Source organism: Notolepis coatsorum (genome assembly GCF_963971535.1).
Source record: "Notolepis coatsorum genome assembly, chromosome: 7".
NCBI lineage: Eukaryota > Metazoa > Chordata > Actinopteri > Aulopiformes > Paralepididae > Notolepis > Notolepis coatsorum.
Window position 1 is genome coordinate 129,253,229 of NC_140171.1, and position 27,913 is coordinate 129,281,141.

General features: G+C 42.5%; 1 protein-coding gene across 1 annotated transcript; it reads right to left on the bottom strand.

Moving 5' to 3' along the window:
* Positions 1 to 5,301: 5,301 nt before the first annotated feature.
* slc25a38b (solute carrier family 25 member 38b) lies at positions 5,302 to 27,238 on the bottom strand. The gene is made up of 8 exons (XM_084318499.1): positions 26,677 to 27,238; positions 25,861 to 25,929; positions 22,437 to 22,561; positions 19,243 to 19,327; positions 18,575 to 18,754; positions 15,322 to 15,490; positions 6,861 to 7,024; positions 5,302 to 6,098 (listed from the first exon to the last, which is right to left on the bottom strand). Exons 2-8 carry the CDS (start codon positions 25,873 to 25,875, stop codon positions 5,976 to 5,978), a joined length of 861 nt encoding a protein of 286 aa, XP_084174625.1. The 5' UTR covers positions 25,876 to 25,929; positions 26,677 to 27,238; the 3' UTR covers positions 5,302 to 5,975.
* Between the last annotated feature and the right edge of the window lie 675 nt (positions 27,239 to 27,913).

Genomic DNA, 27,913 nt, shown 5'->3' on the forward strand with positions numbered 1-27,913 from the left:
GCAGAATGGTACAGTACAGCTCAATACACACAATTGTTAAGGGGATGCAGACCAGAGAAAGACTTGTCTTGTTTACATCAGGGTCCCCCATTTTCAATTCATCATAGTTGTACTATATACCACGGCCAGTGATCGATGGTACTGAAAATATAAATATATACCGGTATACTATAAAAAATATATAAATATACTATGTAGCCATGCTGCATTTGTAAATCTGGTATGTCATAAACGTATAGATGTAGTAGCAGTACTGTCTCTGTATGTCATATATGATGAATTGAAAATGGGGGACCCATGATGTAAACAGGACGAAAGTCTTTCTCTGGTCTGCATCCCCTTAACAATTGTGTGTATTGAGCTGTACTGTATTGTATACCCATTCTGCAATCTGTTAATAAAATAAATCAATCAATGCCTGAATTTCCCAAGGGGATCAATAAAGGAATATCTTATTTCCAAAACTCATGTACTATCTTGTGTTTTGTACTTTTTTTTAGATTATATTGTATTCATATTTTATAGTGCATATATACCCCCATGCTGCTTTGACACCCGAATTTCCCCAAGGGGATTAATAAAGGATCATCTTTACCTTTCAAATGTTCACGGGCAAACCTCAGTCTGGCTCTGATGTGCCGCTCTTTGAGTAAAGGGGTTCTTCTGGGACGATGGTCCTGGAGCCCACCATGATGAAGAGCCCTCCCAACTGTGTTCCTTGAAACATCAACTCTAGAAGAGGCCAGGTCAGCAACAATCATTGTGAAAGATGTCCGGGGCTTCTTGGCAACATCCGACTATTTTCCTCTCCAGAGTTCTTGAAATCTTGCGCTTTCGACCACTCCCAGGTTAGTTTCTTACAGAATTAGTCTCCTTGTACTTAGCAATGATGCAACGTACAGCAGTTCTAGACACTGTGAAACGCTTGGAAATGACAGTATAGCCTTCGCCCTTATCATGAGCCTCCACTATCTTCATTCTGAGCTCAAGACTGATTTCCTTTATCTTTGGCATGGTTAGTAAGATTAGTAGTATAGTCCCCCTCAATAATGTGTTCAAGTGGCCTGTTTCTTGGAGTACTTGTATGCTTTGCTGATTGAATGCAGGTGTTGTTAATACGCCAATTGACTCTGTAGGTGTGGTATGAAAGCTCATTGGTTGATTGGTTGTGAGGTGTTTCGAAAGCAACAATTCCCATGGTGGGGCTAATATTTTTGACCAACCCATTTGTCTAAATACTTGTTTTATATTCCAAAAGCTACTAAATAGCACTGGTGAATGTTTTATTATATCAAGTTTGATCAACGCTGCAAACATTGGGAAGAACTTTAGGAAAATGTTCCATAATTCCTGGCCTCAATCATTTTGGCCTCAACTGTATGTATACTATATAGCCATTTCAGTTATATATTTACCATGTAGCCATTTCAGTTATATCTATACTATGTAGCCATTTCAGTTATATATTTACCATGTAATTGTCGTGGAAATTACTCTAAGAGAAGAAACGATGAGCTGAGTAAATCTGATTGAGTCGAGTTGTAAAGAATTAACATAGATTTATTCATTGTGATCACAGTGAAAGTGCTCAGTTACTAATCAGAGACCCAAGTGTACACAAGCGTCTGACCAGGAAGTGAGACAGAACCCTGGTAAGACGTACGATTAAATACATAATTGAAATTACGTACATTAGACATCCAGATATGACAGAAAAGGTCAACAAAATATGCCCCAGTTAGGGAATGAATAACAAGATTGGCTCAATAGCCTTTATGTCTTAACTGGAGAGGGAAATAGCCTTGGACCTCTCCCATCTCCTGGCCCTTTGGCCCAGTGTCTGAGCTCAGCTTACTAGTTGATCATATTAACTAGTCAAACTGTAAGACATAGAATATGTATTTTAACACAGATGTATAGACATAGATAACATTTTCATGACAGTCATTTCAGTTATATATTTACCATGTAGCCATTTCAGTTATATTATACCGGTATTTACCATGTAGCCATTTCAGTTAGATGTATTGTACCAGGCATTGATTGATTGAACATTTTATTAACAGATTGCAGAATGGGTACAATACAGTACAGCTCAATACACACAATTGTTATGCAGACCAGAGAAAGACTTTCGTCTTGTTTACATCAGGGTCCCCCATTTTCAATTCATCATAACATATATGACATACATGGCATACAGTACTGTTGCATCTAGACATTTATGACATACCAGATCTACAAATATACAGTACTGTTTATGAGTAAAAGAGTCTAAAAAGAGAGTATACACTTGAGGGGGAAGAAACTGTACATTAGAGGTGGTTGGGTAGGTGGGGGGGTAACTGTACATTGAAGGGGGTTGGGTTAGGACATTTACAGGGGCCAGTTTCGAATTGCAGTCTCCCGTAGACGCTCTTTGAGAGTGGTTTTGAAGGTGGGTAGTGATTCACATTCCTTTACAGCTTTGGGTAGGGCGTTCCACATTGATGTGGCATAATTGCTAAACGTGTTTAGTCCCTTGTTTGAGCCGAATCTGGGTTTAACATGATTTGTGGAGCTCCCTCTGGTGTTGTGGTCGTGGTATTCACTGACCTTTGGGAAGTATTTTGACATGTACATGGGTACCTTAGTGGTGTAGTGTATCTTGTAGACCAGGCCCATTGCAAGTTGCTGTACTGTTGTCTACTCTAAGCCATCCTAGGTGGTCAAAAATACCGCCAAAAATACCATCACTGAATACTATCACCAATCTACATTATTAGTAAAGAAAAACATGGGCCCAGATACTGATATATGTTAACATTAACCTCATCTTACTTCTAACAAAAGGAAAGATAATGAAACCAAAGATTTATTTAAAAAAAAAAACTTTATTCACCTTAAAAACCGGCACAGCATTTGCCTGCACAAACACACGCACATACCAACTATCTACAATACCAATGACCACATACAAATATAGTCACAACGTCAGACCAACAAGGACAATTGAACTGGCAAGGCAAAATATCCATGTCCAAATGATGCCACACACACACACAACAGTCTGGTACAGAGTTTGTTACAACACAGCAAACATAGATAGAGGCTGATAGAAATAAATGTCCCGTCATACACAATTAGCCACTTAACTTCACCAGCCCCAATAGGGGCCTTGGTTAAAACCACATACCTCTATTTCTAAAGTGCATTCATTGACAAGTTCACATAACTGTCTGTGTCCAACTGTCCATATAGCAGATTTGAGAGATAATCTATGATAATCTAGCGAGAATCTATGGCTCAGCCTGTACATGTCACTATGCCATTCTAGACCTTTACAAATTGAACATAAACATTGTAGACAGGCCCGAGCTTATTTCCTGTTGGGAGTGTTTACCAATAATATCCACAGCAGGACAGGAAATACACTTGGGCCCAAGCTGTTCCCCTAGCAACACAATTCTACTGAATAGCATTGTTGATGGATAACTAACCTCTTTTGCCAAGATTCTAAATCAGTCAAATGTGTGTGTATGTTGTACTCTTCTTTCTCTATAGACACCATCCCGCATTCCTACTTGTTAAGGCAGATTAAAAAAAATTTAAATACAAAAGTATATAGAGGCAATGATAGTACCTACCCTGTGCAACTCAAACACGCTCTTTTTGGTACATGTTTGCAACACAAAGCAAGTCTATATCAGGGACTCCAATGGAAATGAGTGACTAGCTTTATTGTGTTTGACAGTTGCTTTCAAGATTCTTGAGTTGTGGGCAGCTAAGTGGCACAGTGGGCAAGGCGCTCGCCACTAAAAACGCAGGAGATGCTGGGTTCGAGCCCAGCTCTCTGCGTTGCTACCAGCTTGGCTGGTCGTTCATACTAACACAATTGGCCGTGTTAGGGGTGGGAAAGCTGGTGGGTGGGGATTGGACGTTGTGGACGGCGACTCCTACAGGTCGGTTGGTGCGCCTGTACAGCAGAATCAGGAAGTAACGGGGGCAGCGTGAGCCTCCCACGCGTTACTCCTCGCCACTGAGAGATTGCGCTGTGCAGGTGAAAAGATGCGACGGCTGCCTCCTCGTGTACCGGAGGGGACACGTGATGCAAGGCTTGGTCCTCACTGCAGCCGACCAGTGGGAGGCATAGTCTAGCAATGTTCGAGACAGGGGAGGGAAGAATTGAAGGGAGAATTGGCGAAGCAAAATTGGGATGGGAGAAAAATAAGGAGAAAAAGTGGATTAAAAAAAAATATTCTTGAGTTGTTTGTCCCCTGTGGGAGCATCCTATTTTTCTATGCAAAATTGCAAATGTTTAAAAATTCTTTTAAAATCAATCAAACTTCTATAAATTACTTCACTGGGTTATGTCCATTTTCTGCATACAACATAAAAAATATTGCAAAATATCTCATCTCTCTTGACACACAACAATAATAAATACTATTCAGGACAGATGGCACACTGTACAACCAACATAAAAATATGGGCTTCATTGTAGACAATGAATATTCTCTCTCTATATAGGGAATAAATATTTACAAAACTATAGGAAACTGGAAGACATCCAGTGTCAAGTCTGTCCGGCACTGATGAGGCTGTATAGATATATTATAGAATATTCCAAAAACATCTGGCTAGATGCTATTGTAAAATGTTCTGTAAAAAAATGCTGTTGCATGTGTATTATATTTATATCTGGCTAGATGCTATTAATTTATTTTCTGTTGCATGTGTATTATATCTGGCTAGATGCTATTAAAAATGTTTCTGTTGCATGTGTATTATATCTGGCTAGATGCTATTAAAAATGTTTCTGTTGCATGTGTATTATATCTGGCTAGATGCTATTAATTCTTTTTCTGTTGCATGTGTATTATATCTGGCTAGATGCTATTAAAAATGTTTCTGTTGCATGTGTATTATATCTGGCTAGATGCTATTAATTCTTTTTCTGTTGCATGTGTATTATATCTGGCTAGATGCTATTAAAAATGTTTCTGTTGCATGTGTATTATATCTGGCTAGATGCTATTAATTCTTTTTCTGTTGCATGTGTATTATATCTGGCTAGATGCTATTAAAAATGTTTCTTTGCAGTAATGTATATGATGGGTAATAGTTCAGAATGTGTTTGTGTTACTCAGATAAGGCCAACTATCATTACTTGTTTAGAAAGCACAGCCAGTTGTATGTAGAAACATGAATGCACCTTAGTTGTACACACGTTTTAATTGGCATAGTTTTGGCTTTATTGTGCTTACTGAAGTTAATCAGCACAGAGCATAACCCCGCCCCCCCCCCCCCCACATTGCACAGCAGTGTGGCTTAGTGTGATTGTCCCAAGCTTGAAACAATATCAAATATATTTTTAGTCAGCTGGACAGTAATAAACAACACTCAATCCGATAAATATGGCACAAGTCAGGGCCTCTCTCTCTCTCCACTTCACTTACTGCTGCACTTGTTTTTGGTCACCTAAGCACAGATACCCAGGTGTGTAAACAGCTTGGTGAGAGCACCTCTAAACATCTAGTTCAAGTCAACAATGATGACAAGGAGATAGGTGGAGTTGAGAGGAGATGATAAGACTTACTGTACTGGAGTGATAGTCACACCGTGGGATATCTAGGAGTCAGAGGAGGGACAGATTCACTTCACAGCTGTGGGGGAATGTTACTTGGGGGGGGTCAGGCTTGACATTAGAGTGGATCAAGTGTTGCATCACAACCTCATACACAGCAATAAATATACACAAGCACATGTACACGAAAAAGTAAATACAGACACATTCTCTCACTCTTCATCATTTGTAACCCACCAATGTACACCTCTCTCTCTCTCTCTCTCTCCAATTAATACCAGGGGATTGCTAGGAAACAGTGTCTACAATCTCTTGTGCCTCTTCCATCGGGCATTTGTATGAAACCATTATCACCGTCCCTTATGTATCAAATCAGCATTCGGTTCCTTTTGCTCCAAACTGTACTTCCTCAGGACTTGAGGCCCATATGAGCCATGAGCTGCTCGTAGACAGTCCAGGCCATGGCAGCCATCAGTGTCCTTCGTAGAGACCTGGGCACTGCGCCGCGGAAGAAACCACTCAGTCCATTCTCCTGAGGGAAGAGGAGTGTTCAGTGTTGCTTCTATCCAATACATTAATACATCTCCAGACAGTGACGTTTTCAGTAGTCAAGTAAAACAACCCTACTTCCTATATTTTTTTGTGGTTCTGAATGGGACTTGGGGTCATGAAACGTACCTAGCACACAAACAACAATGAGACTACTCAACTAAACTGAAATGAAAAATAGTAACGTTTTCACATGGCAGCATGTCATTTTCACTATTAACCCTTTCACTACAGAAGGTTAACATTTCACTAACTTACCACACTACAGACTGTTAACCGTAACCCTTTGTCGTGTGGCAGTGAAAGGGTTAACTGTTGTACAGTTTCCGCCACCCCGCCTACCCATCTCCGCTCATTAGATAATGTATGTATATCTAATTAAAATCATTACCCATCAGGTTGAAAATCAATAAAAACAAACAAATGGCAATTAATAGGTAAAGGTCCATGACAGACATAAAAAAGCCATGAGGTAAAGCATCCATATACGATCTTTGGCAGGTAGCAAAATCTCATTATAAGCTGTGCAAAAATGTATAACCCCCCCCCCCCCCCTTCTTAATTTGGATTGTTACAGGTAGGGGTGTGACAAATGGTTAACATTTTAATTTTTTTAATAAAAACAAGCTGCAATGGGACCACAGACTTTTGAAAATGTGATATTTCTATCTCAAGATACTAACAAAAGGGAGACACAAATGTTAACCGAAGGAAAGCTGCCGATTCCAGTGAACCGAGTCCTCACCGTGTAGATGTAGCGAACGGCCTCCATGGTGCTCCAGTGGGTGGAGCTGACCTGGATGTGGGTCTTCACCACGTCCGCAGGCTGAGTGACAAGAGAGGCCAAGACCCCGGCCGCCACGCCACAGCCGAAGTTCACCAGCGGGGCGTAGGATGACGAGCCCACCTCTGAGGGGGACATACAACCACCCGGAGGAAGGTAAAGCATTAGACCTTAATGTAGTGTGGTAGTGAAAGGTTAACCTTCTGCAGTTAAAGGGTTAAAGCCAAATTCTTACTTTCTCAGTGTTCAGTGTTAGTGACCAAGACTCCCTAGATGTAACACTGAACGGCACAGGAAGTCCTTCATTCCGACAGCCATTAGACTCTATAATGCATCACTGTACCTCACTGCATCACTGAGGACAGGGTGACAGTACAGCCTGGTGAAATCTTCCTGGACACTTTACATTTTTACACTTGTTATTACTGTACACTTTACTGTATATTTTTGGCTGGATAGTTGTATATTTAAGATTTTAGAATGTATATACATACCAGAATGTATATCCCGGACGGTAATTTATTCTTTATTCTATTTTATTCCTATATTCTTATTTTAGTCCAATTGATTTTAGTTTATTGTTGTTCAATGTGAGTGATCTGTAGTGCCGAATTTCCCTCTGGATTATTAAAGGATTTCTATTCTATTCTGTTCTATCTACTGTGTAAGGCCCAGGTTACACTGGGGGAAAACAGCAACGTTGTATTTTAGAATGATTTCGTTTGCATGTCCCAAGTTAAAAGGCAACAGCGTTTTAGCTGGCATTTTCGTTCTCCTAGCGGCAACGCTCCAAGGGGGTTTTCGTTCTCAAAGTCCCTTGGAACGGTGCCATGTAAACTTGCGCGAGCCGGAGACGGAGCCGTTCACGTCCAATGCCCATGCACACTAGACACCGACGTCCCGTGTGCCCTCACCAACGTCCGAAGAGAACAGGATCCAGCCATATTTTTCCAGCACTGGATTAGTCAACATGAACGACCAAGTAGCCCAGATGTTTGCTGCCTTTATTCATTTTAACTTCTTTAATTCACATTTTCTTTAGTTTGCAATAATGCAACTGCAAGCCAATGTTCCAAGACATATTGCCTTTTTATTTGTAATTGTTAGGCTATTTGAATCCTCCATTTAGGGCTAAACGGTGTATTCAAATAGCCTAACAAATTAAATGTATATGTCTCGGAACATAACATTGCTCAAGACGTAAAAGATGCTGTAAAAGATAATTCATCTGGATAACCAAGGCATGGATTTTGTCGAGGCAGGTAGCATTATGTTATTCTTCATTTGGGATATATTTATATAATATATAGTTTTTTTTTTCTAAAGTCTTTAATTACCACAATTGATGGGCCTAAAAGTTAAGCTAATTTCAGTATAGCCAACATTTGGGGAAGCATTTGTTAGTTTATTTGAAGGGGAACTATTTTACTATTTCTTTCACTATTTGGGCACTTTTACACAATTCCTGTGAGTCTATGGAACACCTCTGTAATATATATATATTTTTTTATCCATTGTTTTGTATTTCTAATCAAGTCCTCAAAAACAGCATTTTTCTACCTCAAGATCTCGAGCTGTTTTGAGCCTGGGCTCCTAAACCACTGCGGGTCGTCGTCTTCCCCTGAACATTAACATGCAGCAGTGACTATATGACATCACATATAGGCACATTTTCAAACGACTCAGTTCAGTGAGGGTGAATATTGTGAGAGGAGAATTGGAAGAATGCGCCAATATGAGAATTTTGAGACATAGATCATATTAATATAAGTTCACATAGCTAGGAAACAATGCTAAACACTCAAAAAGGCCATTTATAAGATAGTTCCCCTTTAAATGACGCGCTCTCTGCTGGTGCTCTCTGCTCTTTCTCGGCTCTCGGCTGGTCCTCTCGGCTCTCGCTATCGGCTCGCGCTCTCAGCTGGTGGGAATGTCGGGTAGAGAGTGTAAAAGCAGTACACTACCAACTTAATAATATTAAGGATGCTTTGCTTGAAGTGGCAGAGAGCACTAATGACCCTAAAATTTTAAGTGAAGCCCAGTCTCTGGTCAACTATGAGCTTGAACAATTTTAATTCATTCTGGCTATGATTATATGGTATAATAATAAACTTTATTTGTATAGCACTTTTCATACAGAAGTTGCAGTTCAAAGTGCTTCACAACAGTAAAAAATACAGGCATAAGCAAGCATAAAAAAGATAGAGGTAGCAAGGTAAGGTAAATCACAGTGTTTCACATTAGGATCTAGCATCCCAATAGGCCTTTCTGTTGACAGTTTCATTCAGTAATACAAATAATAAAAATTGAATAGACAGAGTAAAAACAAAGTGCGGTTGGAGTCAGTTTAAAAATAGGCAAAAGATTATAAAATAGAACGGACATACAACAGGGTATTTAACATACAACAGAGCAGTGAAAAAAATTGATAAAATAGTTCAATTTTGAATTACAACAGAGCAGTGCTCTTAAAATTACAGTGCATAGAACCGACACATGAATTTGATAGGAAGTGTAGGTAGGGTAAGAATAGTGCAGGTAAAGTACAATTTGTGTCAGGATATCCCTGATGTTTCATTTAAATGCCTGAGCAATGAGATAGGTTTTAAGCTGTCTTTTGAAGATGTCTAACGAGTTGGCTTCCCTGATGTTTTGGGGTAGTTTGTTCCATAGTTTTGGGGCATAGTTGATAAAGGCTGCATTACCGATCCTCTTTTGACTGTTTCTGGGAGCCTCTAGTAGTCCAGCAGCTGATGATCGCAGTGTTCTTGCTGACCTGTAATTGATTAGAGTGTTGTTGATGTAGCTAGGTCCCTGTCCATTTATGTATGACATGTTGTTTGCTGTGAACACATGTGAGTAAGACTATGCAGTACTAAGGATATGCAGCTGGACGTGGCTTTGTCTGACATTAAGGGACTGATAGATTTTTTTGTTAAATACAAAGAAACTGGATTTACCTATGCAAAAATAACAGCTAAAGATATTGCTAAAGAGATGGACGTCGAGGTAGTATTCAGGGAGTCACGAGTCATGAAACAAAAAAGAGACACACAATATCCCACTATCCGCAGAGCGGGTATTCGAAACGGAATATTTCCTTTTTTTTGTATCTACTTTTTCTCCCCATTTTCTATTTTTCTCCCATCCCAATTTCGTATTATCCAATTCTACCCTCCCCTGTCTCGAACGTTGTTAGACCATGCCTCCCACTGGTCGGCTGCAATGTGGACGAAGCCTTGCATCACGTGTCCCCTCCGGTTCACGAGGAGGCAGCTGTCGCATCTTTTCACCTGCACAGCGCGATCTCTCAGCGGCCAGGAGTAACGCGTGGGAGGCTCACGCTGGCCCTGTTGCTTCCCGATTCTGCTGTACAGGCGCACCAACCGACCTGTAGGAGTCGCTGTCCACAACGTCCGATCCCCACCCACCGGCTTTCCCACCCCCTAATATGAACGACCAGCCAAGCCGGAAGCAACACAGAGGCCTGTCGCGATAAGCAATAAATCAATTTATCGCCCGATAATTAAAATGAATGCAATGATTTTGACAGGCGCGATTAATTGCTATTTGCGTGTTTGTTTTAAAGAGGCGGAACCAGTACCTCTTGTCAGTCACTCTCCGTGTGGGGGGGCGGGCCGCTGGCGTTACTAGAGTACAGCACGGGAGCTCCTGTGAGCACCATGCGTATGTTGGGCAGTAGCAACGCTACATAGCTTAACTACATTTCTCAATAGCGTTGCTCCTTTTGAACCAAGTAGCGTTCTTTGTAGTGTAGCTATTTTTAGACCCAAGTAGTGACTCGCTACTGCCCGGAGAAACTGGACTGCTAAATAAAGATTAAAGATCTAGCGTTGATGCTATTCAATGCTATCAACATTAGCTAAATAGCTAACCAACTAAATACAATGTATAACATAGCTACAACAACACACAATAACGTTAATACAATTACATGCATCATTGTTTACAATGAACGGGTGGGGCTAGTCAAAGGACTGGACACAGGGACAAGTTAAACATAAATACATTTATTATAACAGGTAGTTTCGAGTTGCGCTGTCGTGCCTACGCACCACAGGGCTATTCTATTATATGCGGCTTTGACGCTTCCTCCTCATCGTTGATTTCCTGTAGTAGCTGCATCTAATGTTAGTAGCTAACGTTAAAACTAACCTAAAGTTAGTTGTTCACCAACAATCTCAACATTTGTTTTATCATTAGCTCAAAAACACAGAACCGGACGAGACAAGTTGTCCGCTCATAGGTTCTGCTAGGATAATAACAACAATACTTCCGCTCCGGTCGGTGGGTTTCAAAATAAAAGAGCAAAGTCTAAAACACAGGAAAAGACGTTTATTTTGTACAGCGTTTTCCTCCACGAGTACTCGAGTACATCATGTGATCAATCGATCTGGATTATTTTTGCCCATCCCTAGTTTATCCTGTGCTGAAAAGTCTCCATTCCAATAGAGATAGTATATATTTTGGTGTTTATTTGAATATTGTTTCACTGCCTTTTATTTATTACGTTTTCCACAGTTCTTTCCTACTTTATTAACATTTTGTACATGGTACCGCAAGGTACATTAATAATACAAGTACCGGTACATGTTAAAAGGATGACACAAAAAGCCAGACAGAGGGCTTGTTTCCAGTTTCAGTTTGTTTTATAATAAACAATCAAACTGAGCATTTTTTGCCTGCCAAGGTTACTCTGCTTGTGACGCTACCTCATATCACAGATCTGATTGGTTAGGTAGTAATTTAGGATATTTAAAATGTCTTCCAATGTTAAATAAAGGTTTATTGCACTTTGAAACAGTTTCCATGCATTATTATGCTATTATCATTATATTAGTAAAAAAAAATAAAAAGGTTGATTGAAAACTTCTGGGAAATACATTTCTCAAAAAAATAAATGCTCTCAAAACCGCAATAATATCACTTATCGCAATAATTTCTGGGACAATTAATCGCCCCGCCAAATGTGTTATCGTGACAGGCCGGTCGCCGAGAGCTGGGCTCGAACCCAGTATCTCCTGCGTTAGTGGCGAGCGCCTTGCCCACTGCGCCACGTAACCACCCGAAACGGAATATTTCCTCAAAATAGTGGATCAGGCCCTCGCAGCATTAAACTCCAGATTTAAGCAACTGCAACAATTCGAGGACACATTTGGATTTATTTTGAACCTATCCAAACTGAAAGAGATAGATCTGGGGAGCGCAGCTTCTCCAAGTTAAAATTGATAAAGAACTACCGTAATTCCTCTAATAGTAACCGGGTCTCAAATACAAGCCGGGTCTCTATTAATGGCCGGGTGCGCTCTTGAGCTAAGCAATTATAAGCCGGCCTCCTAATACAAGCCGGGTTACTAATATACTGAGCTGCATACTGAGCTAGTTACTTGATTTCACTTTGAAAACGTTGAAATGACCAGTGACCACCTGTAATTGCACTGTTTACTATTTCATACAGTACTTGGTTTCAATAAATGAACCCAGTACCCAGTATGATCAGTTTGAAAATTTTAAATATAGGCCTCCCTCTTATACAGGCCTCCTCCTAATACAAGCCTGGTACCCGCTACAGTTGAAACAAATACAAGCCGGGGTTACTATTAGAGGAATTACGGTATTTGCGCACTACAATGTCCCAGGAGAGACTGTGTGGACTTTCCATCCTCGCGATAGAAAAGGACGTTGATATCTACTCTGGATTATCAAGACATTATTTCAGAATTTGCTGCAAGGAAAGCCAGGAGGAAAATCCTCACATAATTATCTGCCGTTTGTGACATCGGAGTGCTTATTGTTATTGTTGTCAATTATTTGAAGTGGGTAGTAGGCCTATATAGGCTACGTATATCACTGGGGTTTCCCAGTGTGTTCCCCGCCCAGAGGCACATATCAACCCCCCCCCTGACTGTTATTATTGCCTATATTTGGGTTTTGGGAATGTGTTGTGCGATGGGGATTTTGTTTTGTGTGGTGTTGTAATAAACACGCATTACTATAAAAACTCATATCGTATCAAGGCTTCATTATAATAATCAAACATGTGTGTAAAATGTGTGTTTATATATATATATATATATATATATATACAATTTCTTACTGATTGGAGACGACAACCTGATTTAATATCTTTTGATAATTTAAGGCAAAAATACATTTCGCACAGGGCCTCGCATTTCTCCCAGGTGGCTCCGTCTATACCTTATGGCATGTGTTGTTTATTTGTATAAGAGATATATCTTTACACTGTTTATTTACTTGATAGTATTTTTATTATATGTCCTTTTATCGCACTGTAGACAGCGCGAGCCCATGCACCTGCGTATTGTAAATGCCAGTGTTGGAGCGGGAGAAAAAAGGCCAGCGACGTGTGTAATTTACGAGAGCAGGTTTTGCTCGTGAGCTGTGATTGGAAACGGTATCGTAATATGAAGTTTAAGGAGAAGTGGAGTAACGTATTCCGACATAGATCTGCCGACATGCAGAAAATAATGGACGGTGAAGAGACATTGGGCTGAGTTCGGTTGCGTCTGAATGATGCCATATGTTACATGTGTGTTTTTTTTATTATTTCTTTTACTTTATCTTTTCCCCCCTCCTTTTTCCCGTTTTTCTCCCATCCCAATGTTAGTCGTTATGCCAATTCCCAATCCCCTACCTGGTCGTTGTGTGCTCTGCCCCCTACCGTCGGTCTGGGAGGGCGGAGACTATCACATGCTTCCTCTGACACATGTGTAGCCAATCTCTACTTCTTTTCACCTGGCAGCGCGGACTCTCACTGGGGGAGTGTAACGTGTGGAAGGATCACACTACCTCTCCCAGATCCTTCCCTTGCTGTGCAGGCGCCCCGACCAAACTGTAGGAGTCGCTGTTTTACAACGACCAGGACCCACCCTCGCCGGCTTCCCACCCGCTGACACTGCCAATTGTGTCAGTATGGACCAGGGTTTCCGTTAGAAAATATTGGTGCCGGTAAGGTGGCTACGTGGCGTAGTGGGCAAGGCGCTCGCCACGAAATCTGGAGACGCTGGGCTTGCCTGTTCGAGCCCAGCGCTCCACATTTGCTTTCAGTTTAGCTGGTCGTCCGTACTAATACACATTGGCCGTATTTGGGGGTGGGAAACTGATGGGTGGGGATCGGGCGTTGTGGACAGCGACTCCTACAGGTCGGTTGGTGCGCCTGCGCAGTAGAATCAGGAAGTGTCGGGGGCAGCGTGAGCCTCCCACGCGTTACTCCTCGCCACTGAGAGATCGAGCTGCGCAGGTGAAAAGATGCGACTGCTGTTACCTCAAGTACCGGAGGGGACTTGTGCTATGTATGACTTAGTCCACATTGCAGCCGGCTTGTGGGAGGCAAGAAACAGCGTTCGTGACAGGGGAGGGTTGAATTGGATGATACGAAATTGGGATGGGAGAAAATATAGAAAATGGGAGAAAAAGTGGATAAAAAAAAAAAAAAAAATATTGGTGCCGGTCTCCGTGTCCTGCAAGATTTCAATCTCCCAGACAAATGGGAGAAATTCCGGTCAGAGTTTATTGAGCTTAAAAACAATTGATAGGCAGGCTATATAAAGAATGACTAGAATAAATAAGAAGAATAAATAAAAAACGCTGAAACTCACCGCAGCTTCCTCGTAGCGATGGGGGATGATACTGGAGCAAAAAGATCTCTATTATGGGATGTTGATCTATGCGCTCCATTTCCAGGTTGTATAATAAATACTATATACGTCCAAATAATGTTGTTTATCGAGTTATGGCAACGGATCGATTATCCAGTGTGTCCAGATGGAGTCCCGCGAGCGATAGCGAGTGGCGGACGGAATAGGGGTGACACCAAGCACTTCCGGCCCCACTTCCGGTTTGGCAACTCGCCGATCGGCCACCAGGTGGCGGTATTGAAGCGCTGGAGAGTTGAGTGGAGATCTACAGCACCAGTCATGACTCCGTGGGTGAAATGTGAATACCATGACGAAAATTTGAAATATTGATCTCGATGACGGCGTAATCCGTCATTGGCAGATTAAGCATGGTGAGGAATGACGTCTTAATCCGTCAATGGCGGAGAATGGGTTAATAACTAATGTTTCACCCTGTTAGTCAAGTTGAACAAGTTGAAACACCGACTCCCAGTCAACATTTGAGGCTATATTTTCCGTTTTTAACCCCAGAGCTCGCGCTTTTGTGCACGCGAGTGACGCGACGAATACCTCTGCGCATGCTCAGTGTTGAATTCAGTGACGAGATCCGTTGCCGTCTGACCACGCCTAGCTTCTTCTGACAACGAAAAGAGTTCAGGAGACAAACAACGTCTAACCTGACTGTCATAACGCAACGTTCTGAAAAGTGAAAATGAAACGTTCCTGTCTTCCCTTAGTGTAACTTCAGCCTAAGTGTGACTCACCGTGTGGCAGGGACCTCTTGGCCTGGCTGTAGAACATGACATAGATGCCAGAGAAGGGGGCGTCTCGGAGCAGCGTGGCCGTGAGCCCGGAGAACAGAGCCCTGAAACCCTCCGTCTGGTACACGCTCCTCAGAGCACCCGTCACACTGGCGTAGTTATAGCGGCCACTCTGAAAAGGTAGATGAACGAAAAAGAGCTAATTTGCATTCATTTCTTCATTCCGTCTCCTGCATTATTTTATTTTTTTATCCACTTTTTCTCCCATTTTCTATATTTTCTCCCATCCCAATTTCGTATCATCCAATTCAACCCTCCCCTGTCACGGACGCTGTTTCTTGCCTCCCACAAGCCGGCTGCAATGTGGACTAAGTCATACATAGCACAAGTCCCCTCCGGTACTTGAGGTAACAGCAGTCGCATCTTTTCACCTGCGCAGCTCGATCTCTCAGTGGCGAGGAGTAACGCGTGGGAGGCTCACGCTGCCCCCGACACTTCCTGATTCTACTGCGCAGGCGCACCAACCGACCTGTAGGAGTCGCTGTCCACAACGCCCGATCCCCACCCTTCAGTTTCCCTCCCCGTAATACGGCCAATGTGTATTACTGTGGACGACCAGCTAAACTGAAAGCAAATGTGGAGCGCTGGGCTCGAACTGACGAGCCCAGCGTCTCCAGCATTTCGTGGCGAGTGCCTTGCCCACTACGCCACGTAGCCGCCCCCGCCCCCTGCATTATAATGAGAAAAAATTATCTATGTCCGAAACCACCAACCAAAAACATAAGCATACAATCACACCCTCTGACATACACACAGTTGGACACACACATATACATATATATTATATATGCATGTACATGTACACTACACACAATAGATAAGCCCTCATTACTACATCCCAAACACACTCTAAACTTACATAACCATCGACACACACAAATGGCTGCATTAGCAGTCTTGACACATAATCTAACCGCTTGCTAACAAGACAACCAGTGGCATCTATTCACAACAGGCAGTTAAAAGAATCTCCAGGCAGACCGCAAACCAAACAGGCTTTCAGTGATCACTCACACTAGGGCCATCTTAAATACTTCGAAGCTTCGTTCGATGGGCTTGGGATTAGAATATGAAAATAAAATTCAAATATATATAAAAAAAATAAAAAATAAATAAAATGTTTTATTCTTTTGGTGCAAAATCAACTCTGCCTCTCTTTGTTAACTACAACAAGCAATGCTGTTGTTATTTAAGATGAGGTCGGACTCGGCACTGACTTGTGTTCATTGTGCTGCTTTTATAAAGCCTCAAATGACGGCTTACAATATTTCATGAAAGCAAAGTGTTTCGTTTGTCTAAGATTTAAAAAGGTTTAAACTTCACAGCACTGACAAAGTTGAACAAAGTGCTGTACAAGTCCCACAACCTAATTTCACTCTTCTATCCATCTTCATCACCCTCTTCTATCTTCATCACTCTCTTCTATCCATCTTCATCACCCGACTATCTTAATCACTCTTCTATCCATCTTTATCACCCTCTTCTATCTTCATCACTCTTCTATCCATCTTCATCACCCTCTTCTATCTTAATCACTCTTCTATCAATCTTCATCACTCTCTTCTATCTGCATCACTCTCTTCCATCTTAATCACACTCTTCTATCTTCATCACTTCTATTTATCTTCATCACGGTCTTATATCTACCTTTACAGCCTCTATCATGACCTTTACAGCCTCTATCATGACCTTTACAGCCTCTATCATGACCTTTATAGCCTCTATCATGACCTTTACAGCCTCTACCATGACCTTTACATCCTCCATCATGACCTTTACAGCCTCTATAATACAGCCTCTATCATGACCTTTACAGCCTCTACCATGACATTTACATCCTCCATCATGACCTTTACAGCCTCTATCATGACCTTTATAGCCTCCATCATGACCTTTACAGCCTCTATCATGACCTTTATAGCCTCCATCATGACCTTTACAGCCTCTATCATGACCTTTATAGCCTCCATCATGACCTTTACAGCCTCTATCATGACCTTTACAGCCTCTATCATGACCTTTACAGCCTCTATCATGACCTTTACAGCCTCTATCATGACCTTTACAGCCTCAATCATGACCTTTATAGCCTCTATCATGACCTTTACAGCCTCTATCATGACCTTTACAGCCTCTATCATGACCTTTACAGCCTCTATCATGACCTTTAAGCCTCTACCATGACCTTTACATCCTCCACCTCTATCATGATCTTTACCTTTGAGGTGACTCATTATAATATTGTGTCATCCACCTAGACCTGGCACAGACCTGACTCATGTCCCCACCTAGACCTGGCACAGACCTGGCTCGTGTCCCCACCTAGACCTGGCACAGACCTGGCTCGTGTCCCCACCTAGACCTGGCACAGACCTGGCTCGTGTCCCCACCTAGACCTGGCACAGACCTGGCTCGTGTCCCCACCTAGACCTGGCACAGACCTGGCTCGTGTCCCCACCTAGACCTGGCACAGACCTGGCTCGTGTCCCCACCTAGACCTGGCACAGACCTGGCTCTCGTCCCCACCTAGACCTGGCACAGACCTGGCTCGTGTGCCCACCTAGACCTGGCACAGACCTGGCTCGTGTCCCCACCTAGACCTGGCACAGACCTGGCTTGTGTGCCCACCTAGACCTGGCACAGACCTGGCTCGTGTGCCCACCTAGACCTGGCACAGACCTGGCTCGTGTGCCCACCCCACCTAGCGTCCCTCAGTCAGGAATCTTGTTGGTTGCCATACCGGACAACCAACGGCTACAACTTTGTACCACTGATCTTGTTGAAAATAATTCAACAGTGCAGCTTCTCGGCTGACCATCAACCTATCCACCAAGTCTGAGCTAAATAATTGCATTTTCTTTTCTTTTTTCCACAATGTTTTTATTTTATTTTTCAGTTCTTGGTTATGTTCTTTTTACAAATTTTCCATTTTGCAATTCAACAAACAATTCACAAGACATGCATCTGAAACAAAATACAATATAAACAATACTCCAGCCTCTCCCATTTTATCACAGGGCAACCCTCTATCCTCCATTCAAGACATAAATGTTACCTACAGTACTAATAGTAATTCCCAAGGCTGTCCCCTCCAATATGTTCCCCCAAGCAAATCTGCCGATCTCATCCGCCGCCCACAAATTGAGCTCTCCCCACACAGAAATAATAGCATCTTCTAAAGTAACCCTTCACTCACCTCAAAGCGTGTTTTGATGACAGTGACGGGCAGCATGCAGACACCAGCCACAGTCCTGGCCCCTGCCCCCAGCAGCACGGCCTCGCCAGCATTGGGCGCCCGCTCCAGGAAGTAATGCTGCTTCAGGGAGTAGAAGGTGCTGAAGTAGATGCCCACCCCAGGGATGCAACGCACAAACGACTGGCAGGATTGAGAGAAAAAAGAGGAATAGTATTAAAAAATCCATCAGCATCAAAGACGTTGCATGTTAGTTCTTCAGCTATTAGCAACTGGAAAACCGGATGACTTTTAGCGTCAACGAGAGAACACAGACGACGTTCAATTATTTAGATTGGGATGTTTGTGGAACATTAGGAGTGTATCAATCTCCACCATACAACATTTAAAATATATAGAAACTCCTGTGACAGCAGTCTTAATCTTCATAGTTCTTTCAAATGCTGCAGCCATACGATACTTAACCCTTTCACTGCCACACGACAAAGGGTTAACCCTTTCACAACCACACTACAGAAGGTTAACCCTTTCACTACCACACTACAGACGGTTATCCTTTTCACTACCACACTACAGACGGTCTGTAGTGTGGTAGTGAAAGGGTTCAAACCTGGTGAGACGTTGGTTAATAGCAAAGAGAAATGTTGTGTGGAGTGAAGCCAGAATCTCACCGGTGAAACGCCCTTCCAGAGGCTGAAGAACCTCTCTGTTCTAACGACATGGATGAAAACTGTGAACATCCCCACCTTCGGCGCCCTGACAAGAAAACCAAGGGAAGGTTAGAGACGCACATCACCACACATGACCGTACACACACTAACACACATGACCGTACACACACTAACACACATGGCCGTACACAGTACACACACTAACACACATCACCGTACACATTCTAACAGACACATTGAAATTGTGGCTCACTGAGTCATGCTACACATGGACCCAAACAGTGCAGACAGAGTCGAGGTAGTGTAACATTACTTATTACAAAATAATATTTGACCAGCGTGGACCGGCACCAATTATTTATGGAAACCCTGCTGTGTGTGTTTCATAAGCACCCACCCAGAGCATGTAGCTCTCGCTCTCACGCAGAGAGGGAACGAGAGTGATAGATCGAGAGTGATAGATCGATATAGATAGAATAGAAAAAGAGAAAGAGAAACACCCAGGAGCATTGTTATTGGGCTGTGCACCTCAGAGGGTGCATGCACATCTTAACACATTGAGTGCCAGCAGGGGGCACACGATTTATCGCTTGAATGCCAGCCTTTTTGGACTGATTTTCCGATATTTCATGATTTTTGCAGAGCTATTTCTATATTCTATATCAGGGGTCGGGCAACCCTAGCATTTTGATTGGCACGCAGCACCCATTGACAAAAATAAATAAATAAAAATCTTCTTTTTTTACTTCACTTTTAATATTTAGCACTGGACTGTTGCCGCATTTATCTTGTTGAAATCCTCCCACAGGTTATTTTTTGTAAGTCGACTCTTTTGCACACCCCTATGACATGTCAAATCACCTCTTGAACAGCCATTGGCTACACTTTTTTTATTTAGTTTGATTGAGGTGTGTCACACCGTGTGTTTCCCATTGTAATCATACATACACAGTGCCGCGGTTGCGTTCTGCATAGTTGTAGATGTCATGATGGCAACCCCGCTAGCTAAGAAAGCTAAGGTAAATGAGCTCTACTGTATGTGTGCTTTATGTTTGGAAAATGTTCTTAATGAGGTTATGGCTATGGTGGCAACAATTGTTAACTTCATAGTTAACTGCTTGAGGAAATACAAAGCTGTCCCGCTCTACTCCGCGGTTAGGTGGCTACGCTGTGGAACAGTTTGCCGGCTGCTTTGATAAAGAAAGGCCAAGACTACCCGGCCAGAACTCGAGGACGAGAAGTGAAGTGGGTTGTGAAACTGATGTTTCTCACGGATATTACGAGACACGTCAACGAGTTCAATCTCCGACTGCAAGGTGCAGGGCAGACTGTTTTGGACATGTTTCGGAGATCATAAGACGATTTGGGGACAAAGCAAAACAGGGATCACATCACACTGACTGGTAGGAAGCTGTTTATTTTCCTACACATGGGTTTGCATGTGAACATGAACTTGAATGTGCATATATAGAGCATATGTGGCATGTTCATGCATGCGCACATGTATTCACTTACCTGGGATTGATGTGTTTTTAGAGACTGAGAAACAACCTTATTTTATTGGAGATCTGTCCATAAAGACTCTAACTCTCTCTAGGTGCCTGTGCTTTGTGTGTGTGCTTTGTGTGTGTGTGTGTGTTTGAGGGTGTACGTATAAGTGTCGGGCTAGGGGAGCCGTCCACCTTGTATGTATGTGGTGCTGAACTTTGCGCACGATTGCTTGGTAACATGAGCTACGTCATGTCTGATTGAAAACTTTATTAACAGATTGCAGAATGGGTACAATACAGTACGGCTGCTCGACATTAGCCTGGTAACGTGAGTGCTGTCATGTTAACGTTAGCCGCCTCAGTTAAACCTTGCGACACCTCGTTAGATGAGGCTTGCGAATCCCCCTCGTCGGATTCCTCTTTTTTTCCGTCTATTTTTTGCTCAAAATTCAAATGAATAGGCAAATGCGAGTGAAATGGTCATCTCATGTATGTATGTAGCCGTTTGTCTCCATCGCTTGTTTCCCCCAATTCAGATTTAGGGTTATGTATCTCGAGGCTGGAGCCAGCATTTTTGGAAATCAAAATATGGTCACCTAGGATACAACCATAATAATAATATGGTTAATAATAATATAATAATAATGTAGAAATTATTAAAAATACCTGATGAGATAAAAATGTGTCTTTAAAATGCTGTTACGATGCATGTAGCCTACTGTATATGGATGGAATATTGTTGATATGGCACACTAGTTAACAAGAGCATTTCAAACTGGCACTTCATGTCAAAAAGGTTGCCGACCCCTGTTCTATATTATGGCTATGTGTCTAATACGCCCGTCGCTTATCAATGACTTGCTTGCAGTCAACATGTACGAAACGGATTGTTTTTTCATCGGTACATTTCCGTTTTATACCGGTTTGAAAAACTGAAGTTTTTGGAAATGTCTAGAAAAAATTAAAGATTCCGCGGAAATAGCCATTTACTGGAATACACACAACACATTTCGTTTTCAAATAAACGCTAGATTATCGATAGTATATGTGTACTTATGCACGCTAGAGAAGCGGGCTGAAAAATCGATTATCTATGACCTGGTCAGTGCTAACGTCATATACACACGTTGTGGAATATGTGAAAAAAACATCCGATTACCCCAAGACTGGTCAAATAGATTCCTTATTTCACATCAGATGTTCTGCAAAAAGATTATTCCAATTCCTGATCGCCATTCCAAATATCGATTGCGTTTATTGATCCAACCTCGAAACACATATTCCACGCTGCTCTGAGGGTCCCCAATGAATGCAATCGTCTCGGGTTACATGCCTGAGAAGTAAAATGTGGAATCCGGGTTTTTTCCCCCCCATGCATTTCCATTGAGTCCAATCCAATGGGTGCATTACCATCCGGGAGACTATAGGGGGCGGTATTTCCCCTTTTTGAGGTCAGAGACAGTCCCAATGATAACGTGAGGCTGGATTGATGAAAAATGAATGGATATCGCTAATAAAAGCAATAACAATTAAATAACGAGATTTCTCGTCGTTGGCACTCAACGCATGGCGGCGAACAACGAGATTTCTCGTCGTTGGCACTCAAAGTGTTAATAAATATCATTCTCACTTACAGTCAGGTACTTGTTGTTTTACGTGTGTGGTGCATGTGTGTGTGTCTATCATGCTTCATGTGCTACACACCCTGGCTTCATGTTGTTCTGAAGGGTCTGCAGGCGCGTCTTGATCAGGTCCAGTGGCTGGAAGAGCAGCGTAGAGCAGGTGCCGCTCAGAGAACCACACATGAAGGCTTTGAGAGCTGGGTGAGCCTGAGGAAAGAAGACAGAGGAGAGACGGAGAGGAGTGGAGGAGATGCAGGAAGGACAGAAGACGAGAAGAGGTTGATGAAGGGAAGAAAATCAAAAGAGAGAAAGTGATGGAAAGAGGAGAATACAGAGAGAATGATGGAAGACGGAAAGGAGTTGATAAGAAAAAATAAAAGACCATGGATTAGTCACTGTGAAAAAGTATTGTGTGAAAGTGTGCAATGAAGCTGCTGTGACGTTGTTCATGTTCCTCCTGGAGTGCACGGTGCAACGTACAGCGTTGTTCTTCCACGGTCAGAGGCAGCCTGCGGTCATGTGGATGCCCTCGAGCCAATAGCCATTATCCTCCTGCCTTTGGCTACAGTACCGCACCATCAACCAACTAACATCAGCTAGCTAGCAACTCAACTAGTGAACTAGCCTAATCGAGTGGTCGACAAATCCTATGACAATTAATCAACTCAGAATGTGTTTGGTCAACAGACAGCCCCGCTGAACATCAACGTTGAGCATTTAGCCTCGACAAACACGTATTGACACTTTTTGTACATCAATATCATTTGTATATATATATATAGTATACAGTACACACACACGGTACAAACACGTGGGCTGTAAATGGTAAATGGTGCATTTATATTTTATCCAAAGCGCTTTACAATTTGTTCCTCACATTTAAGCCATTCACGACCACACAGTCAATTTCGCAGAGTAAATTTTACTCAAACTGAGTAAAATTGTACTCAGTTTGAGTAAAATTTACTCCGTTTGAGTAAAATTTACTCTGCAAAATTGACTGTGCATGCAAGGTGCCAACCTGCTCATCGGGAGCAGTTAGGGGTTCTACAAGCCGCCCGGGAATCGAACCGGTAACCTCTGGATTACCAGACGACTGCTCTACCTCCCGAGCCACTGTCGCCCCTCTTCCGGCTGTGCTTTGTATGGTATTGACGGAGGGCAACAGACAGAACAGGGGCAAGCGCCCACACACAACCCAGTTAAGGTGATGCAGATATGCATGGACAGCCCAAACACACAGGCTGTCTGGGCGAATCACACAGAGACATGGTGTTATCAGCAGTTACAAGCCTTGTGGACAAACAGTGAGCAGGGGGCAGGAAACATGAGGGATGGACAGACATCAGGCAGATGTGAAATATAGCCAGATGTGGAGGGAAACACATACACATGATGCTCAGACAAACAGACATATTACACACGGATGTAGATGTGGGATGAGGGACGTCTGATGCATTTCTTTTTTTTAAAGATTTATTTGAGCATTTTTACAGCTTTGTATTGGCCATACAAGACCGACAGAGGAGAGGGAGAACGGGAGAATATGTGGGGAGGACATACGACAAATCAGCCCGGGAGCGGCAGGCGAACCTGGGACGGCCGCGTAGGTGTGCGAGGCACTATGCGGTGCGCCACTGGGGTGCCCCTCTGATGCATTTCTTAGGGCTAATTGTGATAACAATGACCACTATAACAGCAACACTGTGTAGTAGTACGTGTGCCTTTTGCTTGACATTTACATACAAAGTAAGCTACACACACAATACATAAACACACACTATATGTGTAGGCTCCAAACACACACATATAGATTTGTACACACACACACCCTACCTTTCCCAGGCCACCAGGGGCTCCGGTTGGAGAATCCTGTTTCTCTTGCATCTCTCCCTTTCTCTCTGCTGCTACGAAGAGCATGTTATAGAATAAGCCTCCATCTCTCTCTCCCCCCTTCCTTCTCTCTCTCACAATAGCTTCCTCCTGCTTTTCCTGCTTTTCCTCCTCCCTTCCCCCTTTCCCAGTCACAGAAGCAGCTCAATCCAGTCTTTTTCTATAGGGTTGCGTCTTACCCACACCCACACACCTGTATTAATTACACCCACTCTCCTCTCCTCTCCTCTCCTCTGAAACACTCAAAGGGGTTAACATAAATCCCATCTTTGTGAAATGGCATGAGTCATGCAGTGGCTGGGAATATAGTCTGTCTATGTGTGTGCGTGCGTGTGCGTGTGTGTGTGTGTGTATAAATGTGGGTCACAGAGAATGTGGGGGGGGGGGGGGGTTATGCTAGACATTAGATATGAATAGATATGTTAGATATGAACATTTCAACACAAAACGAAAACCGGATGCAAATCACTTATTTCATTTCAGATATCCCATTTAAATTCTTCTCTTATTGGTGCAGCTTGAGTACATCACATGACATCACATCAAGTCCTGACTCCTGAGCATGAAAATCAATTCAACATTCTACGGTCATGCCCTCCAGATAAGCTATGTCCCACCTCTGAAGAGGATGCCATGGCAACCAACTACTATGAACCTACCAGAGGCTGACAGGACAATCAGTTTGGCCTCCGGCAGGCTTCAGCGGTGGCCATGTCAATAGGTAGAACATGACATGGCACACCAACACAAGCAAAGTGAGTGGTGCGACTCCCATGAGGAACCTTGCTGAAGATGTACTATAAGGCCTACAGTACACAATACTACACATGTGTTCACCAAATAGCATGTATTAGGACTATCATCTAGGATGTAACTTTGGGCAGAAAATATTCAGGTATTTAGACAGCTACTGTGCCCAGGTTTTCAGTTATTTGCCATGCCATGTTACCGTTAATGTGAAATATAGCATACATTCCATTTAAACTGTACTGTGCCATTGGAAGACCATGAATAGACTTTCATGTCCGAGTCTTTGAAAGCCCCTGTTCCAGATGAAAGCCAATATCCTGGCTAATATCTAACATCAAAATAAGGTATTAAATGTAATTTCATATTCTGATTAATATGCTTGTCTACATGAACCAACAGCATATTTTTATATCAACATATCCCAGTGATCATATTTGGGTTTCTGATCAGTATATGGACATATCCCTACTATTGTAAATGGGTATTTACATAGACCAACTCATTGATCTGCATACAAACGCACTATGGTGATCAGACAAATACTACTACATTTTTGCCAAGGCTAATAATGTGTTTTTTTACTACATTCAATTTGACAGATTACTAACCATTTTGACAGTATTTTCGTGCCATCAGCTATGAAGTATTTTGGGCAGGGTGCACGGACAGCGGTTTGACTGGTTTCTAATTTTGTAAGTAAGTATTTAATTGTAACCTTTGAATAAATGTAAAGGTGGTTGATGTAAACAGTAAGGTAGCCAGATTTGAGGCCCATGGGAGACTGAAACAAAATAAATGAGCTGCAAATATTAAAACATATGACCCCATCATCATCATGACCACCAGTCAGCAGGTGCACTTACCAGCGCCAGCTCCATCTTTGAGGTGGATGTGTCTGCTGCCGTTTTGAAGCCGGTTGTTTCAAGCCCCAACTAGAGAAATGTCAGATTATTTATGTTAATAATATTGTATGTATGCTAGTTCAAAGTCTACACGTTAACTAGACTAACGTTACACAACAGCTGGCTGCTGGTGGCACAAGACTCAAGAGACGATGCACAGAGTATGAATGAATGAATGAATGAAAACTTTATTTAACAGATTGCAGAATGGGTACAGTACAGTACGGCTCAATACACACAATTGTTAAGGGGATGCAGACCAGAGAAAGAAGTGTGTCTTGTTTACATCAGGGTCCCCCATTTTCAATTCATAGTGACATTTATGACATACACAATGACATTTATGGCATAGGGACATACATGACATACAGGTATTTAGTACAGTTACATTTGTGACATATACGATATGCAAATATACAGTACACTACACTACTTTACACTAATTATTTAGCTGAATGAATGAAAACTTTTGCAGACCAGAGAAAGACTTTCGTCTTGTTTACATCAGGGTCCCACATTTGCAATTCATAGTGAAACGTTGGTTAGCAAGATAGAAGATCATGAATGCGCTTGTTAAACGAAGTTAGTGGTTAACTGTCGACTAGCTTAGCATAGTAAGCACACTCAGAACACCGATCGCCACTGTGTGAAATAAATAACGTTATAGTGAAACTCGGGTCTCACATTAGTGACTCGACAACACGTCTGGGACTGGGTTCGCTATGTGTGCTAATCGGCTAGCTTGCTGCTAGCTGTGGTCCTCATTAATAACGTTACCTGACTTTGAATCGAAAGCCCGTTAAAGACGGTTGCTTGTTGTGTTGATGACTTCTTTTGACGTGAACTCCGTGTTGTTGAGGAATGTCATGTTGCTGGTGACTTTGTTGAGTCTCTCTACACGCAATGTCAGCTCATGTAACTTCTCCAAGCTAAGTAAGTGCCTAATGTTGCACGGTTCTGCTGAGCAAGCACGATTTGGTCGAGCTGATCGCGTTAGCCGCGTTAGTCAGCTCTATTATTTAATAACTTTATATGACTAACGCCATTATTTTAAATGGCATTCATAAAGTTGTGCGTGTCCTCGGATGACACTTGCTTCCAGCGCTGCGTTTCCTGTTGTTGGAGAGAGAACTAAAGCTAACGTGTCGTTGTTCTCCTCTCTGCCCTCCCCTCGGACCACAGGTCAAGGTTGACACTAGCCCCTTCCGTGACTGCGATGTGCATGGTAAACAAGAATACCCCGAAGAGTCAGACTCTGGCAGGAGCACTCCTTCAAGGGTACTACGACTATGCTTGCACCTTTGATTGATTGATTGATTGATTGATTGATTGCTTGATTGATTGAAAAGTTGATTAACAGATTGCAGAATGGGTACAGTACAGTACAGCTCAATACATACAATTGTTAAGGGGATGCAGACCAGAGAAAGACTTTCGTCTTGTTTACATCGCGAGCGTCAGGGTCCCCCATTTTCAATTCATCATATGACACACACGTATACAGATAGACAGTACTGCTACATCTATACATTATACCAGATTTGCAAATACAGTACTGTTTGTGATACAAAAAGTGTCCAGAAAAAGAGTGTATACATTTGACATAGAAACTGTACATTGGAGGAGGTTGAGTAGGTGGGGTGGGGTTGGGTGGGTGGGGCTGTACATTGGAGGTGGGGAATGATAAGGCATATTCTTTTATTGACCTTGAAATATGAGGAGAGGGTGTTAGCAATCAAATATTTATTACAGAGTGAATATTCAATATTACAGAGTATTTACACAAACAGCTGAGAGTGGACAGTTCTACTTAGCTTGGTGAGGGAGGGCACAGCAGTGTGTCCCCGGTCCCTTCTTCTTCTTTCTTTCTTTTTTGAATTTCCGGCAGAGTAGACGCATCGTGGCGTATTACTGCCCTCCGCAATTCTTTTTATGGGCTCTTCTTCTCCTTCTTCTCCTTCTTCACCTTCTTTTTCTTCTTCTACTGGACCCCGTCATCAACTACATTGTCCAT

Excerpts from the sequence above, each read along its gene's own strand:
- slc25a38b (XM_084318499.1), bottom strand. Across the intron at positions 19,328-22,436 it reads CAGAACAACATGAAGCCAGG|GGCGCCGAAGGTGGGGATGT; the intron begins GTGTGTAGCACA and ends TTTTCTTGTCAG. Across the intron at positions 6,099-6,860 it reads CCGTTCGCTACATCTACACG|GAGAATGGACTGAGTGGTTT; the intron begins GTGAGGACTCGG and ends CTCTTCCCTCAG.